The 17382-nt window shown below is 40.3% G+C and overlaps 1 protein-coding gene across 3 annotated transcripts in view; it reads left to right on the plus strand.

The window, feature by feature from the left end:
* FHIP1A (FHF complex subunit HOOK interacting protein 1A) overlaps positions 1 to 17382 on the plus strand; it is a 188455-nt gene that overhangs the window by 109930 nt on the left and 61143 nt on the right. For all 3 annotated transcript variants that reach the window (XM_081134046.1, XM_081134047.1, XM_081134048.1), the window contains exon 5: positions 8720 to 9346. In XM_081134046.1, coding sequence (XP_080990172.1) covers positions 8720 to 9346 — 627 coding nt within the window. The remainder of the gene's footprint in view (positions 1 to 8719; positions 9347 to 17382) is intronic.

Genomic DNA, 17382 nt, shown 5'->3' on the forward strand with positions numbered 1-17382 from the left:
GTATCTGCGATGTGATCCGTTTATTATTCTGTACCCCTCTTCAAAGACACGCTATATCATCAGCCTCTTGAGTTCATGGAGATGAATCATTTGCCCTTTCAGATGCTGTCGTGGGCAAGCCTTCTTCAAAGTCGTTGGCATGCTGTTAGAATGTCTTAACTCAGGAAGGTGTGACAACGCTTTCACACTGGTGAAGGAGCAGATATCGGTTCCAGAATCATATTACTCATTTCCATATCCAATATGAATGACTTCAGCATTAGCAGACATTTGGGTTTTCTGAAGCACAGCACCCTCTGTTTAGTGCAGAAAAATGTCAAGTTGAGGGTAAGGATAACTTTGAGAGGATGGTGTTTAGTTAGGAAACACTTCTTTTGCAGAGTGGGGACACTCTTGGTCTGGCTGTTTCAGCCATTTATTTAACTTTGGTCAAGTGTTTTACCTCTTTAGTCTTGACTTTTCCTTTTTAACCAACCTGGAAAATGTCCTCAGTTTCTATTTCCAAAGGCTCTTGAGGGCCTTTCTGTTACATTTATGAATAAAAATTGCTTGTTGAAGAAATTCATGTGGATATCAATGTGATTATTGTTGAATGGGGATTTACTGAGTCCACACTTCAGGTATATTACTGCAGGCATCACAGATGGGACACAGGCATGTATGGGCCTTGGTCTGGGCTTTTAAAGAATGTAGAAGTTAATTTGGATGCCAGTGTGAGACACATTGTTATAAAATGAATAATAATGATTACAGGAATTAAGCCAAGGGAAAGGACTATTATGGATGGAAATGGAGGCTGTGAGATTTTGCTAGCATGATGGAGGGAAAAGAAGGTCTTGATGACAGAAAAGTAAAGAACACCTTAGAGAAGGGGTATTGGTAACAAAAGCTCAGCTTTGGCTTTTATTGGATGGTAAAAAAGAGCGAAGAAGTCGGGGCAAGGAAAGGGTGTGGGACTAAGCATGCGGTAAGGAATGAGACCTTCCATTGTAGGAGTAAGTGCTATTTATTTATCGTTTTGGAGTTTCATACGTTAGCTCTTTTCTGTGAGTTGTTCAGGCTGGGGGTAGATGAAGAACAGGTGCAGAGGGTTGGGAAATGAGCTAAAATCTGACAAAGTCCTGTGACTTGAGTGGCTGTAGTCCCTGGGTTCCCCCAAGGCAACCCAAGGAAACCTGTGAGGCCGGTAAGAAGCATGGCAGAGACAGAGCTGGGTGGCAGGGTTTTATTTACTGAAGCGTTCATTAGTTGGCAAGCGCAGCACCTTCCATCCTGGGTGCGTCTGCTTGTTAGCACACTGCGGCACAGGCTCAGCATGGTTAACACGCATCAGACAGGTTCTGTTCTGCTGTTTACTAATAGCTTCTTTCCCAGACCTTGATTTGAAAAGCATACTTTGATGGGGGTGGGGATCCGCTTGCCCACCTGCAACTAGCTGTGTCAGGGACAGCTAGTTATGTAACCAGCCATCAGCTAAGGCAGTCTGTGATTCAGGGGGTTTCCAGGGGGAGAGTCCTCGATTGGCCCAGCAATGCACTTGTGTTTCCAAACTGTTCCCTGGGTCCAGTGATCTCATGACATCCCCCAGATTTGTTCCATAGTGAACATTCAGGAATAGTTGCATTTCTAATAGGGACCTTGGAGAATCCAGGCTGTAGGAAGTAGCCTCTGGCCTGTACTTCCTCTCACTTGAGATGCCATCTGGCATCGTAAGTTGCCAGAGCAATGAATATAAAAACCCAGATCTGTCTGGACCATTCCTTTAGTTGGACATTTCAGTGGCATCCCAGCTACAGACCAGAATGGCACATAGGGTTCTTTATGTCCTGGCCTCTTTCACTCCTCATCTCTCATTGAGTCTCCAGAAATACAAAATTACTTGGAGTCCTTAGTCACCCCCACTCCTGGGCAGTGGCATCATGCGATTTCACGCCTCTCTGCCTTAGGCACTTCCTCTTCTTTCTGCCTGGAATATCCCTCCCCCTGGTTACACGCCTCTCCTTCTACAGGACTCATTTGGGACATCATTTCCTCTAGGAAACCTTTCTGTCCTCTTTTACTCTCCCACTCTGTGCTCCAACAACATCCCGAGTGTCTGTCAGACCCACCACCTTTTGTTAATGGGACGTGCACAGTATCTTCTGCCCAACCTCGTGATCAGAGACCATTTGTAGTTCACCTACATCTTCAGTGCCAAGAAAAGTGTAGGCATTTTGTAGATTTCAATAACTTGTTGAACTGAAACACAGGAGATACGAAATACAACTTTAGGAGAGCTAGGTGACTTAGGAAACAACTTTGAATATACACTAATATTAAAACAGTGTATAATTTGCTACCAGTAAGATCTTTGAACTTGTATATAATGGTCAGTGATCTGGAAGAGAGTGTGTGTGTAATTTTTATAGTAGTCCATAGGAACAGCTTATCGTCCAGTAGACTGTTGTTTTTATCTCTTGCCTTTGCTTCTTTGCTTTTGAATGGAAGAGAGAAGAAGAAGCAGCACTGGTTCACCAGATAATAAACGATTTAACTGTATTGCCATATGAACCTCCCCGCCCCTCCCCACACTAGTTATTAATGGCACAGTTGTACTTTGTGAAGCTTCATGGACCACGCTGTACTCATTCATTCTCCACCTCCTTTTAAGCACTGAATCAGTATTCGTTGTCTACTTACAGGCAGGAGAACAGGGGCCATAGGTTATAAAAAAAAAATCAATTAGAAATGCACATTTCTTTGTGCTTCTAGTCAATAGCCCAAAGCATCCCCTACCACTCTCAGTGTGCAAAAATAAGCTGTTATACAGTTTTTTTAAGCTGAGAAAATTTCAGAGCTCAAATAGAATAATACCAGCTGATGAAGAAAAGCTGGTATGTTTAACAGCCTTTTTCTTCTAGGAGATGGTGGGGATAGGAAACACTGTATCATCTAGGTTAGTTAAGTCAGATGTGTTCCCACAATACTGTAATGAAAAGTAGATACTAGGTTTTAAGTATAGTGTCTTGTGTAGAGCTCCAAGCAGCCTGGCTCTACTGAAAACGTGTAGAGCACTTGAGCACTTCAGTCTGTTCCCCGTGACACTCCTCTTACTCTGTTCATCTTCATTCCTTTGGTCTGTGCCTTGTCATAGAATCAGTGACAGGGAGAAATTAAGTCTTCGAGAGATGAAAAGTTGGAAAGTATTAGAGAACTCTGATTAATCTTTATATCGCCGTAAAGTGATGTTAACATTTAAAAAATTTGTATCTCTCTTAGCTTTTCAAGTAGGTCTAACACTTGAACCTAGAAAGTACAGCAGAACAAAAGCTATCTTTCTTTAGGGGGCCATGCTTCTGTTAGACTCTCAAGTGGTTGAACATGGTGAAATGTCAGCAGCTCTCCCGTTGTGTGCTCGGTGATGTCTGTTTTTGCTGTGGTTGAAATTACAGTGTTCTCTGGAATATTATTATATAGATCACCACTCTTAAGTCCTTTCCCTAATACCTAAATTAAAAAAAAAACATAACTAATTTAGTGTTAGTTTATGATGTTCCTACCATGTTTCTGTATTGCAGTAATTATTGGACTGTCTTTGGTTCCAGGGAGGGATGGCATGTGCATGTAGCTCCTGCTTGATCCTGGGTTATCCCAGATTTAAACAAGCCTCTGGAGTTCAGGACCAGAGCTGACATTAACCAACTTGTGCAAGAATATATGTTGTTATTTATGTTATCATGTTACACAAAAAGAAATGACTTAGTAAAGGTCTCCCGTGGGAAGAGATGTGCAAGGAATAACCCCGACTGAAAGACCTGCTGTTAAATAATGAACAGGGACCAGGTGGAAACTTACTTTCACTGTAGTTATTTGGTACATTAAGTGGAATTTGCTTAAGACTGCTAAATCCTGCCCTTCTTCTATGTGATGGAAAATGTTGCTTAGTAACTTGGTTTTTTCATGACGCCACTTTAAATTAGCATTCCAGAGGATTTGGAAGTGTGGGTTGTACTTTTGTGACTTTCTTGAAATAACTAGGCTCTAACCAAAGTAGCATAAATAATCACCTATATAATAATAGAACAATGTTACAGTGAAGTCAAGACCAATCTCCTGAGAGAGAAACATTTGTGTTTAGTAGAAAGAATAATCATTTGTTAGCTTGAGGTGTGAGTATGTGATTTATGTAGATCTTTTGATTCTTGAAGCATTTGAGCTGTCTATTTAGAATTTGTGAATATTTGAAATTCAGGCCCATTCTCATTGACTTATGGGGGCCATCATTACAGCTAAGGATAGGAGTAGCTGATACTCTTTTAGGAAAGAAATATGCTACTTGCTCATCTTATTAAGTCCCAATAATCCTAATATATAAGGTCAGATGACTTTGAAGTTAAGATTTAACTGGGTTAGTGAGTTGATAATTTGTATACCATTGTTCACACTATTGATTTTTTATTTGTTTCTTTTCAGAATTGTGGTAATTTACATGTGGATCTATATGGGATCTGGGCTCATGATTCACACACACACACCAGCTTGTACTTGTTAAAGATTGTAGATCAACACATGCCTGGCTGTGATAATCAAAACACTTACAGTGTAATTTCTGGTCTCAGCTGGTTTACTCACTTAATGACTGTGGACTTTATCAGGGGTTGATTAGTTTTTTAAATGGTATTTGGAGCCTAACCAAGTGTACTTGTTTAGTAAAGGAAATACTTACAAAATGTATTTTGCTTGCTTTTACTGTCTTCCCTACTTGGATCCTTCCAGCCCCCTTAATTGTGATTTCCTCCTGGAACTGAGTCCCCGAGACTGAGAATATATATAGCTGAGAAGAATCCAGGGCTGGGAAATCTGAGGCAAGGTTGAGAGTATAAGAGAGAAGATACAATCAGAGAATGGCAAGGCCTTGGGATGCTGCTGTGAGCAGTATGGAATCATGAACCCACAGGACTGGAAGGGCAGAGTTGATACATAAATGAAACCAGGCAGCAAGCAAAAGTCAGGGACACAGGAATATTCGAGTTTGGTGGGCACAACAGGGAAAAATAAGGAAAATTCCAGATCACATCAGGAATCAGTCTGCAGAAATTGAAAGAGCTATGACACCATCTGGGCAACAAATTTGGAACATGAGAGCTGAAGTTCTTGGGCATTTCAGTGAAAGTTGTGCTCTAGCCAAGAAGCTTGTTGAGGCATTCCCTGTTAGGACAGGAATGGGGCCTAGAGTGTGGGCCCCCATAGCCCACATGTGGGAAGCTGGTCATGGGTGTGTCTGCCTGGAAGGGGAAGGGAGGTGGTCTGGGAAGGTCCTGACACCTAAGGAGAGAGGTTAAGGACATGTGGCAACACAGGCATAGTCAGCGCTTTGCTGGGCATTGTGTACTCCATGACTCACAGGCCTTGGTTGTAACACACCTATCTTCTAGGCAGTAAAACCACCCCTTGGCTGGGAATGAATAAAGGGCTCTTAATGGTTCTGGTCCATTCCAGATGATCAACAAACCTTATATCTCCATAAGTTTTTATAGCTCTGTTCTCATGTTCCTCTGCCCATTAACCCAGAAGGCAGTGTAGAAGAGCTACACTATAAAGATGCTTTCACTTAAAAGCTGCTCAATAGTTTGCATTCTATATAAAAATCTCAGTTCTCTTTTTTAGGTTTTTCATAGCAAAAAAAAAAATCTATTTGCAAAGAAATACATTGGAATAAATAATATAAATGAAGGTTAATTCATGAGAAAAATGTAGCTCATGTATATAGTTTTGGTGTGTATTATATATATATATACACATTTAGTTATATAAGATATAATAAATACTACATGCATGTATATAGTATAAATACATATGCATAATTTATATTGCTCAGGAATTTCTGAGGATGAGGAGATTTCCAATTATTAATTGTTTTTAACTCAGTGTTTTGGTCCTTTTAAAAAACATTAGTACAAAATTAGTTTGTCTACTTTTATTATTATTTGTATTATGAAGTTAGATCAGTTTATAAGAAAGAACTAATTAACCTGACAATCTCATTTATATCTTTTCATATTCACTTCTAATCATACATCTCTTTGTCAAATATTTAGTTTTTAAATTATTTCATGCATACATTTGCAGGTAATTATATGATTAACTTAGTGCTTATTTTTAATAACTTTATTGTATGGCAAGGTAACATTTTTATTATAATTATCTTATTTTTGACCATTTGGGTCAATAATATTTTTATTTTTCATTATTAAAAATATCAGCGTGAACATTTTTTAACAAATTATTTTTGGGTTGTTTCCTTTAGGCCTTCTGCCCTAGTGAGATTAACAAGCCAAAGGGCAGGAACAATTTTGTAGCTTCCATACATATTGCCAGGTTGTTTTCCAGAAAGACTGAACTAATTTACTGTGCCACTATGGATGTAAAATGAACAGTCTCAACTTTATGCAGTTTATACAGTCTGAGCACACATGAGGAGCATAATTACATTTCCACCCCAAGGCCTAGCTGTATATATAGCTCTCATAAGTAAACTTAGTGTGTGGACTTTGAAATTATAGAACTGATAAAGCGTGTAGCTAATTTGTTCTTCAGAATGTGGAGCCTTGAAGTTAGGACTTTGGGGCTAGAGAACATGCTGTGTTGAGGTGGAGCCCCCTTTTGGACAAGTGTGGTACTGTGATCTCTGTGAGATGTCACCAAGGCCAGAGCAAAGGGAAAGGACAGTCAAGTCCCAGCATTTCTGCCAGTGAGGTTATCAGGCCTTTGAGGAATTCTTGCTGGCTTCTTGGATTTTAGGAAGGATGGGGCACTCTGAAGTCAGTGTGCAGTGAAGGAAAGGGGATGTCCAGTGGGTGCACTGGGGCCACCAGTCATCAAGCTATGTACCTTCTCGGTAGCTGCTAACTGAAAGCCTTTCTCATTGAAAATTTCAGCTCAGAGGTGTTGGGTGATTTTTTTCCTTTGACAGCATTATTAATTTTGTAATGGAAGTGAATAGAGATGATAGGTTCTGTAGAATTCTGTTCATTCTATAAGGTTTGAACTTGTCTATAAATGTTCCTTTGCCCTGTTTCGAACAGGGGAGAAACTTAGAACTTTCCCTGAGAAACAAACTTCTGATTGCTCTCATGCATGCTGACATAGCATTGTGCCTTTGCCAGCTTCCCCAGTGACTTGCAAAAATTCTGTAACCTAAATACAGAACATGTAACCACACGTTACAGAACTGGGCCAGGATGGTACTACAGAATCAAACGTATTTCACGTAGCATGCAGTTCAGAAAGGCAAAAAGGAATGAAAATAAAATCATTGGTGTTTGAGTGCTTAAAAATGATCATGTGGATACATTTAAAAAGAAGTGAATGAATATTATAGAAATTCCAGGTCATAAAGTAACATGGGAGTTGAGATAAAAATTGTCTTAGTTTCCGGGTCCCGAAGCAGAAGTCAGTATAGATGGGCAAAGAGAGGCAGGAAGCATTCACAGACCAGCAGTGGTAAGGGAGAGAAACACCAGGGCTGACACATGACCTGACTAGGGATTTATTCATTTTTTACTGTCAATTGACTTTTTCTTTTTGGTGGTAAAATATATATAGTGAAGTTTCCCATCATAACCATTTTAAAGTGTATAATTCAACAGCACTAACTACATTCACAATGTATTCAACCGTCACCACTATTTCCAATATTTTTTCATTACTTCAAACAGAAATTCTGTACGTTAGGGATATATTTTGTAATTGGTTTTCTCAGAACTTTCTCTGGCTTAAAGAAATGCAGACATATGCCATATGTTAGGGTTGATTGTGCTGGGTGTGTGTCTTTTGTTCACCAGTTTCCTTTCATCCTTCCTAATGTTGCTTGCTTGGCTGAAAAGGGTGCCCATCCAAAGTAGAGGAGGGAAGGATGATGTTCTGTCAGGGGCATATGAGGAGCTGTGTTCCTCTGCTAAAGTCTCCAAATCAATGCTATTTACAGGAGAACACAGGCAGACTTACTTATTTAATGTGTTTTAAAATGAAAAAGCAAGCCCAACTGGTGTGGCTCAGTGGTTGAGCATTGACCCATGAACCAAGAAGTCATGGGATCAATTCCTGGTCAGGGCACATGCCCAGGTTGTGGGCTTGATCCCCAGTAGCGGGCATGCAGGAGGCAGCTGATGTTTCTATCGATCCTTTTCCTATCCTCTCTCTAAAATCAATAAAAAACCCTATTTATAAAAAAATAATTAAAAAGCAATATTCTTGACAGTTTAGAAAAAAATTTAAGAACTTGTCATCATTTGAACACAAAAACGGTTTCTATTTTTATTTTTTTCAGTCTTTTTTTCACCTGTTTTTGACATACTTGATCATGATGAATCTAAATATCTAAAAAATAGTGATATTTTTTCATCTAAAATATCACTTGCAAGTTTTCATTTTGCTCAAGTCTTAATAATAATAGGGCCAGAAGTGCATGTAGCTTAATTTACATAACCATACTACTTTCTTTGACAGGTTGCCAAAAATTATAACTGTTAAAAATGAGCATCTTCAAACATTTTCTTTCTATAGTTTAACCCCTTCATTTTATTCTTATGAGTGAGAGAGAGACAAACACAATGCTCACATATATCTTGTTGTGGGCCATGGCTCCTGTATCTTCTGTGAAGGTTTGGTACAATCAGTGGTGTGTTTTTGTCATTATGATAGACATCAGTTGGATGAAAAGTGTTTGGTCTGGTTACAGGTTGTGAAGATCCTAGAGAAGCACGACCCCTTGAAGAACACCCAGGCGAAATATGGATCCATCCCTCCAGATGAGGCCAGTGCAGTGCAGAATTATGTAGAACACATGCTCTTCTTGCTGATTGAAGAACAAGCCAAGGATGCTGCAATGGGGCCAATCCTGGAATTCGTGGTCTCTGAGAACATTATGGAGAAACTCTTCCTTTGGAGCTTGAGGCGGGAATTTACTGATGACACTAAAATCGAGCAGCTAAAAATGTACGAGATGCTGGTCACTCAGTCGCATCAGCCCCTGCTGCACCACAAGCCCATTCTGAAGCCCTTGATGATGCTGCTGAGCTCTTGCTCAGGGACAACCACCCCTGCCGTGGAGGGGAAACTGGTTGTCCTGCTCAATCAGCTCTGTTCCATCCTTGCCAAAGATCCATCCATCCTGGAACTATTTTTCCACACGAGCGAGGACCAAGGGGCGGCCAACTTCCTCATCTTCTCCCTTCTGATTCCCTTCATTCATCGAGAGGGGGCCGTGGGTCAGCAGGCCCGGGATGCTTTGCTTTTCATCATGTCCCTGTCCGCGGAGAACACCGTGGTGGCCCAGCACATCGTGGAGAACACCTACTTCTGTCCAGTAAGTCCCCCTCTTTGCCATGCTTTTACCCACTCCTCTTTTCCTCTCTTGTGCTAATGAGAAATACTTTATTATTCCTTTTAAGCAAGTTGTACTTGGCATCTTCTATGGAAAGATATTTATAGGAAATGTTTTGGAGGGACCAGGGCAGCCCTAAATTGACATGCTATTTGGCTGAGCAGTGTCAGCTCAAAATAAGCCAACAGAAAACTACACGTGTTACCACATCTTGGTTCATTTCTGTTGGGTTAGGAACTATTTTAATTTTTCATAAGAACATGTCCTGAACAATTGGTAAGACCTGCACTTTCTATATTTGTAGCTTCTGAGGTTTATTGTGCACCAACGGATCACGGCATGTGGTGAGGCCCATCACTGCTGGCTTCACAAATTAATTTGTTTCTCAGCAAGATAATGACCATAATTGTAGATACAATTTAAAAAATACATCTTTACAGTTGGAGGTAGCAAGAAATACTCTATTCTGTATAGTTTCTAAATCATTAGTATGGTGAGAATTAAATTGTAAGGTCCCTTGCAGATGTTTGAGTAGCCCAGGTCCAATCCCAGTTCCAGAAAATAACGGGAACTGTCTGGGACTCTTAAGATGCCTTAGGGCTCTGGTTATTATTTTGGTGTTAGTGTTGTCTTTTTTTTTTTTTAGTGTTGTCTTTGGAAGGGGGATTTAGAGGACAGATTTATATCTTCTTCTGGTTTGTCAGTTGTGTTGGGCAACAGCTATTTTTATTTTCCCAGCTCAGTGAACATTTCCAGTTTATTTCCATTGTCTGTTTCCTTTTACCAGCTGCATTGTTATATTTCTTTGTACACTATAGTGCCTTGAATATGCCTGATTCTGCTGGCAGAGTGTATAAGACCATAAGTAAATTTTTTTGGAAACAGGCCAGGCAAGTTGACATAAGTAGGTTAGATTCATTGTTAATTAACACTATATGGTAGTTTTTGACCAGAGGTGAGGGCACTTAAAGGGCATTTAGAAATATATGTGGGTGTGTTTGGTTGTGATAGGGACATGCGGTGGCTGGGAAGGAAGGTCAACTGCCATTTAGTGTGAGGGGGCCAGGGGTGCTTAATGTCCAGTAGTCTGTGGAATGGTCTTGCCCAGTAAGGAATTGACCAGCTCAAAATGCTAATAGCAACCCTCATGACTAATATGTATTTTGCTTTGAGGTTCAAAAGCAGTAATCTTTATACTACTAAATTCCTACTTCTACTAATAAACCAGGGTCACCTCATATCTGGTGAATATGTATTTCAGGGCAAACAAGTAAAATTTTTTGAAAAATAAATTGCAGTTAAGAAATTCAGGGTACCAAGTATCTCTTCCCTTCTGGGTTCTGACCAGTGGAATAAGAAATTGTACAAAGATTGATAGTCAAATGGGAAGTAAAGAACTGATTCCACTCATCTGTGCCAACATATTAAATTTCCCTTCCTTTGAGCTCTCTGAAAAACGATGTTTATCTTTTAATAAGTGTTTACCTCCACAACATCGCTCATATCCAGCTCCTTTTCTTAAAAAGACATATTTTTCTTGATTTCAGAGAGAGGAAGGGAGAGGGAGAGAGAGAGAAACATCAATGATGAGAGTCATCAACCAGCTGCCTCCTGCCTGCCTCCGACTGGCGATCGAGCCCACAACTGGGGCATTTGCCCTGACTGGGAGTCTCCTGGATCCTCGGTCAATGCTCAGTTGCTGAGCCGCGTATATCCAGCTCCTTTTCATTCTCATTCCTACCACACCCGTTTCTAGACCCTAATGTGTCTCCCTGCTTCCTTAGCATCTACCAAACTCACCTTCTTACATTGTCAGATTAAACTCCTAAGAGAACTCTGATTTTCCTGTTTCATTGCTTAAATTTCTTCAAGAGCACTCCAAACAGGTATAGCAATTGTGGTAGGCAGAATAATGCCCCGCCCCCTCACAGCTGCCTACGTGCTACTCGAACCTGTGAACATGACTGATAAGAGACAGAGTTAGGATTTGAACCTGGGAAGTCTGATTCAAGGACCCGTGTACTTAACCACTACCTTGTGCCTAAGTAATAAAATACAAAGACTGACTATAAAACACCAACCATAACAAAAAGATTGGAATTAACAAAAAACACAAATTGGGAGATGTTTGCAACACACAAAACTGTAAGTGATTGGTACCCAAAATATACAAAATATTTGTAATGCTACAAATTAATAAGAAAATGATGAAACAATGCATTAGAAAAGTAGGCAAAGAGTTGAATGGACAATTCCCAGAAGACACCCAAAGCCCATAAACATATGAAATTATGTGCATCTCCCCTCACTTTAGAAATGCAGTTCAACCCACAAAGAGATACCAGATAATGCTCATCTGAGTGGCTAACTGTTGGACATCTGGTAACACTAAGTGCTGTCAAGGGTGTGGAAAACAGGAACTCTTGAAAATGTAAATTGGTGCAATAAATCAGGAGAGCAATATGGCAATATTTAATAAAATTGAATATTTGTGTGCCATGTAACCCTGTATCTTCTAGGTATTCCCCCTAGGGAAGTCTGGCACATGTTTGCAAGGATACACGCATAAAGATATTCAATAGAATACTGATTTGAGGAAGAGAAAAATAGAAATATATTAAGGGAAAGATAAATAAACTGGTTTGTTCTAAATCAGTGGAATACTACTCAGCATTCAAAATGAACGAATCACATGTATTAGCATATAACTATATCTATATGTGTGAATAACTAAGTCTAAAAACATAAGTAAAAACAAAAAGTTACATATAGTTTGTTAGTATTTACATAAAATTTACATGAAGTTTTAAGACACAGAGTCTTAGTGTATGCTGTTTTTTTGAATACATATGAATACAGTACAAAAACCAGTACAGGAATAATATGTACTCACTTCAAGACTGTGGTTACTTTTGGGGGTGAAGGAAGAAGAAGGGATAGTAATGGGATTTAGCTCTATTTGTTATGTTTTATTTTTTTTATAAAAGTATAGAGTGCCTTGAAGAAAAATGATGGGCAAATACTAACACTTGTTAAATCTTGGGATGGTTCCTATTCTGTTTTATGTGTTTGTAATATTTCATACTTAAACATTTAAATTTGTTAGGACTAGAATGGAGCATATTTTAAATTGCTTAGATTTTCAGTTATATTTTAAGCAGATTTTACTGAGTAATTGTTGCTTTTATAAAAACGTGTTTTCAAACACTGTACAGTTTATTAAAATTGGAGGAAAAACTCTGTCTGCAGCTGACCTTATTTTCTAGAATGGATCACAGAGCTTCATTGTGTTAAGCTGCCCCCTCAGGATGGATCCCATAATCTCATTTGTACCCAGTTTTCTGTAATTAAATCTGACAACATAATTTTTTTAAAAAGGGGGTCCTCTTTATGTTGAATATAAAAGTGTATTCTATTAACCATCCAGCTAAGGACCACAACTGACAAAAAGCTTTCTCTAATTAGTATGATTGTCAAAGTGTGTTAGCATCAGGCGTTGGGAAGAGGAATGGCTCTTTCAGGAAACTAGACCACTTTTGGAAACTCCTGTGGTCACAGTTGATAGGAAGAGCTTGCTGGTTCCGTTGCCTCTTATCTCGAGATGCACTTTTCCAAGAAAAGGACCATCAGGATACTCTAGGGAATAATTCAGTGCAACAAATGTTTGAGGAATCTAGGACCCTGTCTTCTTTGGAATTTTTAAAAACAAATATTGATGATTAAGCCCTTGTCACTTGTTACGTATTGGCAAAAGTAGAAAGCAGCCTATACATTAATTCAGAAATGCAAATTGAAATAAGCAACCTTTAGATACACAGCCGCAGGAAGAACATTATTTATCCCATATCTAAAATTTATGAGGCTTTTTATGTTGGCAAGGTGTATCAAATGGTCCCCACCAGGTGTTCTGCTGCTAGCTTCAGACTAAAGCCATCTGCTAAAAATCTTTTTGTTCTTGCTAAAATTAACTGGGTACTCTTAGATGTTTCTGGTTAAAGATGGCCCTTCCCCGACTTGTTTTGTGCTCACCTTTCTTGCCTCCAGTGGAGACATTGTTGTGCGTCAACCATGATGGTCATCTTTTCACATGCATTGTTTTCTTTAATCCCCTCAGCAACTCTGTAAAGAAACTGAACCCTAGAGGACTTAATCACTGCCTGTAAATGGCAGAGTCAGGCCCAGCAGCTGCCTTAGTTCCACACTAAAATCCATGGTCTCAACAACTATCGTGCTTGTACCGCTTTCAGGGAGGTGTTGCTTTTTAAATTATCTGTTATTCTCCTTATAGTTTTATGTGGTGGTTATTTTCTTTTAAGGAGACTCTTGAGAGAAAATAAATTAAAAATATTGGGTTAATACTTAACGTGTTAGGAATAAATACGTTTTATAATTACTTTTGTGTGGCCAGGATCAATGAACGGCTAAAATAGTGGATGGGCATTTTATTTTTAATTAGCTATTGAATGTCTATGTATTTTTAAATTAAATTAAAAATGAAACTTAAAAGTAAATAGATTGTGCCAGTAAGCTCTTGGAAAAATTATCTACAAACTCGTTGTTGCCTCTCCTTTTCCCTTGGCCTGTCCCCACTGCACCTTCAGTATCCCTTTGAGTAGCAGTCGTCATTCTTGCGTTTATTAGTTTATCATCTGTCTTCTCTTTTTTTTTTTTTTTTAATATGTCTTTATTGATTTCAGAAAGAGGAAGGGAGAGGGAGAGAGAGAGAAACATCAATGATGAGAGAGTCATTGATCGGCTGCCTCCTGCACGCGCCCGACTGGGGATCGAGCCCGCAACCCGGGCACGTGCCCTGACTGGGAATCGAACCCCGATCGCCTGGATCCTAGGTCAACGCGTGAGCCACGCCCGGCCGGGCCGCCTGTCTTCTCCATTTCACCTAGTCTGACCTGTTCACTTCGCTTTCTCCAGCACCTGGGCCATCGTCGATGCTCTAGAAATATATGTGGGTGGGGCGAGTGGCTCTGAACCCTGAGCAGAGTCCTAGAAAGGATATAAATATTGAGCAATAAGGACTTAGAATCTTGTTCCTAAGACTATGCAACACTCTTTATTCTGCAGAGTATGTTCTCCCATGCTTCTTTGCCTGAAGGACATAGCAGAGACGTTCTCTAGCCCCACGTTATAGTGGCAAGAACGTGGCAGTTCTCCGTGTTCGGCTGCGACACTGCACTGTCCTGTATAGACAGGCTTCTGTTCCCATCTTAGCCATGCCTTTTCCAAGAATACTCTTTTAAAAAAGTGAATATTAGGTATGTGTTATTTTTAATTACTGTCACTGATGTATGTAATTTGAAGATTAATGTTGCTGTAATTATATTGATATACTAAATAGTTATTCCCAGCTTTTTAGTCAGACAAATTAAGCCTGTCTTTATGAATTCATCTTCAAAGCCTCAACATGGTTAAGGAATCGGGCATATGCAGAATTCAAGCCTTTGTTCTGTGGTTAATTTAGCGTGAGTTAGCAAATGTAATTGATTTTTAAAATGTGGCATCAAGGTTAGATTTCCCTTCAAGGAGAGCTTTTGGTTTCTGTTCTCTCTCGGTAGAGGTTTCTAATTTATTACAGGCAACTCACTTGGGTCTCATTTGAAACTGGAATTAAAGTGATTGGTTTGGGGATGTTGAGAAGGAGGTAAGTACTTTAAATAGGGGACATTCTCCTTTGGGACCCCAGGTGCTCTGATTATGAAAAAGAGGTAAAGCCACTATCTTGTTTACTGTTGTATTTTCTGTACTCACCCTAGTACCTGGCCTGAAGATGCTCAGTAATGAGAGAGTGAATGAATGAGTGAAAAGTGGTCACTAGGAAACAGAACAGAGAAATGAATATAAGCTTTTGATTTCTCAACTATTGAAATGATTCACCTGTCTCTCACTGCCCTTCCTACTCCACTGTGGGCTTCTACTCCACATGACCCCACCCACACACCCCCTTCCCGTAGCATCATCTGGTTTCTCTGCTCTAAGACCTTCGGGTCCTCATTTCTCAGGCCAGGCCTGGCCTCTGTTGTTGAGCTGAATGTGTTACTCATGGGAAGTACTGCTGGCCTCTGATATTCCACATACTTGCCTGCACAAATCATCTATACCTCCACTGTGGACTGGACTGAACAAGTGAGACCAGGTGAGATGGAGAAGATAGCCAGCAAACTAATAAACGCAGGAATGACAGTTGCTACACAAAGGGATACAGAGGGTGCTGTGGGAACAGGACAAGGGTAAAAGGAGAGGCAGCGATGAGTTTGTAGATAATTTTTACAAGTTCAGCATACCTGGACCCACACCTCCTCTGACTTTCTGTTTCTGATGCCAGGCACTGTGGGTTATTTTGTAATATCTCATCTGCTTAAATCTCCCTTCCCTTCTCTCTCTGGTCTGTGTGGCTTGAAGTACCATCTACAAATGGATGGTTCCAGATCTCCATCTCTAGTTCAGATCCCTCTCCTAAGCTTCAGCCGCACACAGCTGCCTACTGGGCTCTCCAATGGGATGTCCCTCAAGCTCTTTATCCTGGCCTACAAAACCCTGCAGGGTCTGACTCCTGCTTACCTTGCTGGGCTCTTTCCACCTCTAGTTCTACACTCCATTAGTACTGCACTTAGTTCCTGGAAGATGCCATCTTTTCTTTTTCCTTTGAGCTTCCATACATCCTCTGCTAGAATAGTCTTCCTTTCAGCACTCTTTTCTGGCCATCTACTATTTATTCTTCAGCAGCTCAGACATCACTTCCCTGAGACCACTTCCTGCCCCCCCCCCCCCCAAGTCTGGACTAAGGGTCTTGTATATCCAAAGCACCATATGTTTTCCATTATATATTCTGAACATTTATCACACTATTATAATTGCCCATTCATCTCTCATTACACTCTGAGATCAATGAATACCTCGCTATTTCTTTTCTGGGCCTAAGTTAGGATTGAATGTTTTCTTGAATGTTTCTAGCCCACCTGAGTCCCTGAGAACCTCAGGGTTGATCCTGGAGGGAGGCCTTTTATAGAAACTTCTTTGCTTCTCTCCTGTGCTGTTCCCACCAACCCGTTGCACACCTGCCACATCAGGATCTCTTCCCAGCTAGGAGGCTTCCCAACTGTGACATTCATCGTTTCTCTCAGATGATACTTCACAAGATAAACTCAACAGGCACGCAGCACAAGTGGGTTCCTTGCCCACATTTCTATCTCTGTTAACAACACCATTTTCTTAATGACCAAGCTGAATTACTTAATAGTTTGGAGTTCTCCCTCACCCTCACTTACTAAGCCCAAACGCTGTCATTTTAGGAACAGAGCACTGACGGAGCTTTGGATCAATACCAGATCGATAGATGTCATGGTTAGCTCACCCTCACATCCACCTTACACGTGAATCTCAAATTTATTTCCTCCCCTCGTCTCTACTGCCAGTGCTTCGGCTTAGCCCCGCTGTAGCTCTGTTTGAACTCTTGTCATCACATCTAACTGACCCACGACCCCCAGTTCTTTCTTCTTGTTATCATTTGTGGAGATCAGATTGAAGTGCTTTTCAAATTGTAAATATGCACGTATCAGTCATGACCTTTAACATGTTTGCAGGAATCTTTCTCGTAAAGCCATTTCTTACCTGTGAGATCTTCTCTTCTGGACCTCTGTAGTTCAGGGCTTCCTCCCATAGACTGGGGTGAGTGCCTTCTCTATTTGCACTCAGTGTATTGTAATGCATTGTTTATGAGTTTGCCCCTCTCCTGAACAGCTTGGGGGCAGGAATCATGTTTTCTTTATCTTTGCATGTGTCTCCCTCACTCCCCTACCGCAGACCAGCATATGCCAGGTACATAGGAGATTAAGTAAATGCATATCAACCATGTACCTATTAACCAAATACCCTGGGTGCTGCTGGAGTTGTCCTCTACTGGAGTTGCCCTTCCCTGCTGTCACCACCTGTTGAATCCTTCCTAGCTATCAAAATACCCTCTCATACTTTAATACTTTGCTACTTCAAGTACAGTCTTTGGATCA

This window comes from Miniopterus schreibersii, assembly GCF_964146895.1.
Source record: "Miniopterus schreibersii genome assembly, chromosome: 4".
Classification (NCBI taxonomy): domain Eukaryota; kingdom Metazoa; phylum Chordata; class Mammalia; order Chiroptera; family Miniopteridae; genus Miniopterus; species Miniopterus schreibersii.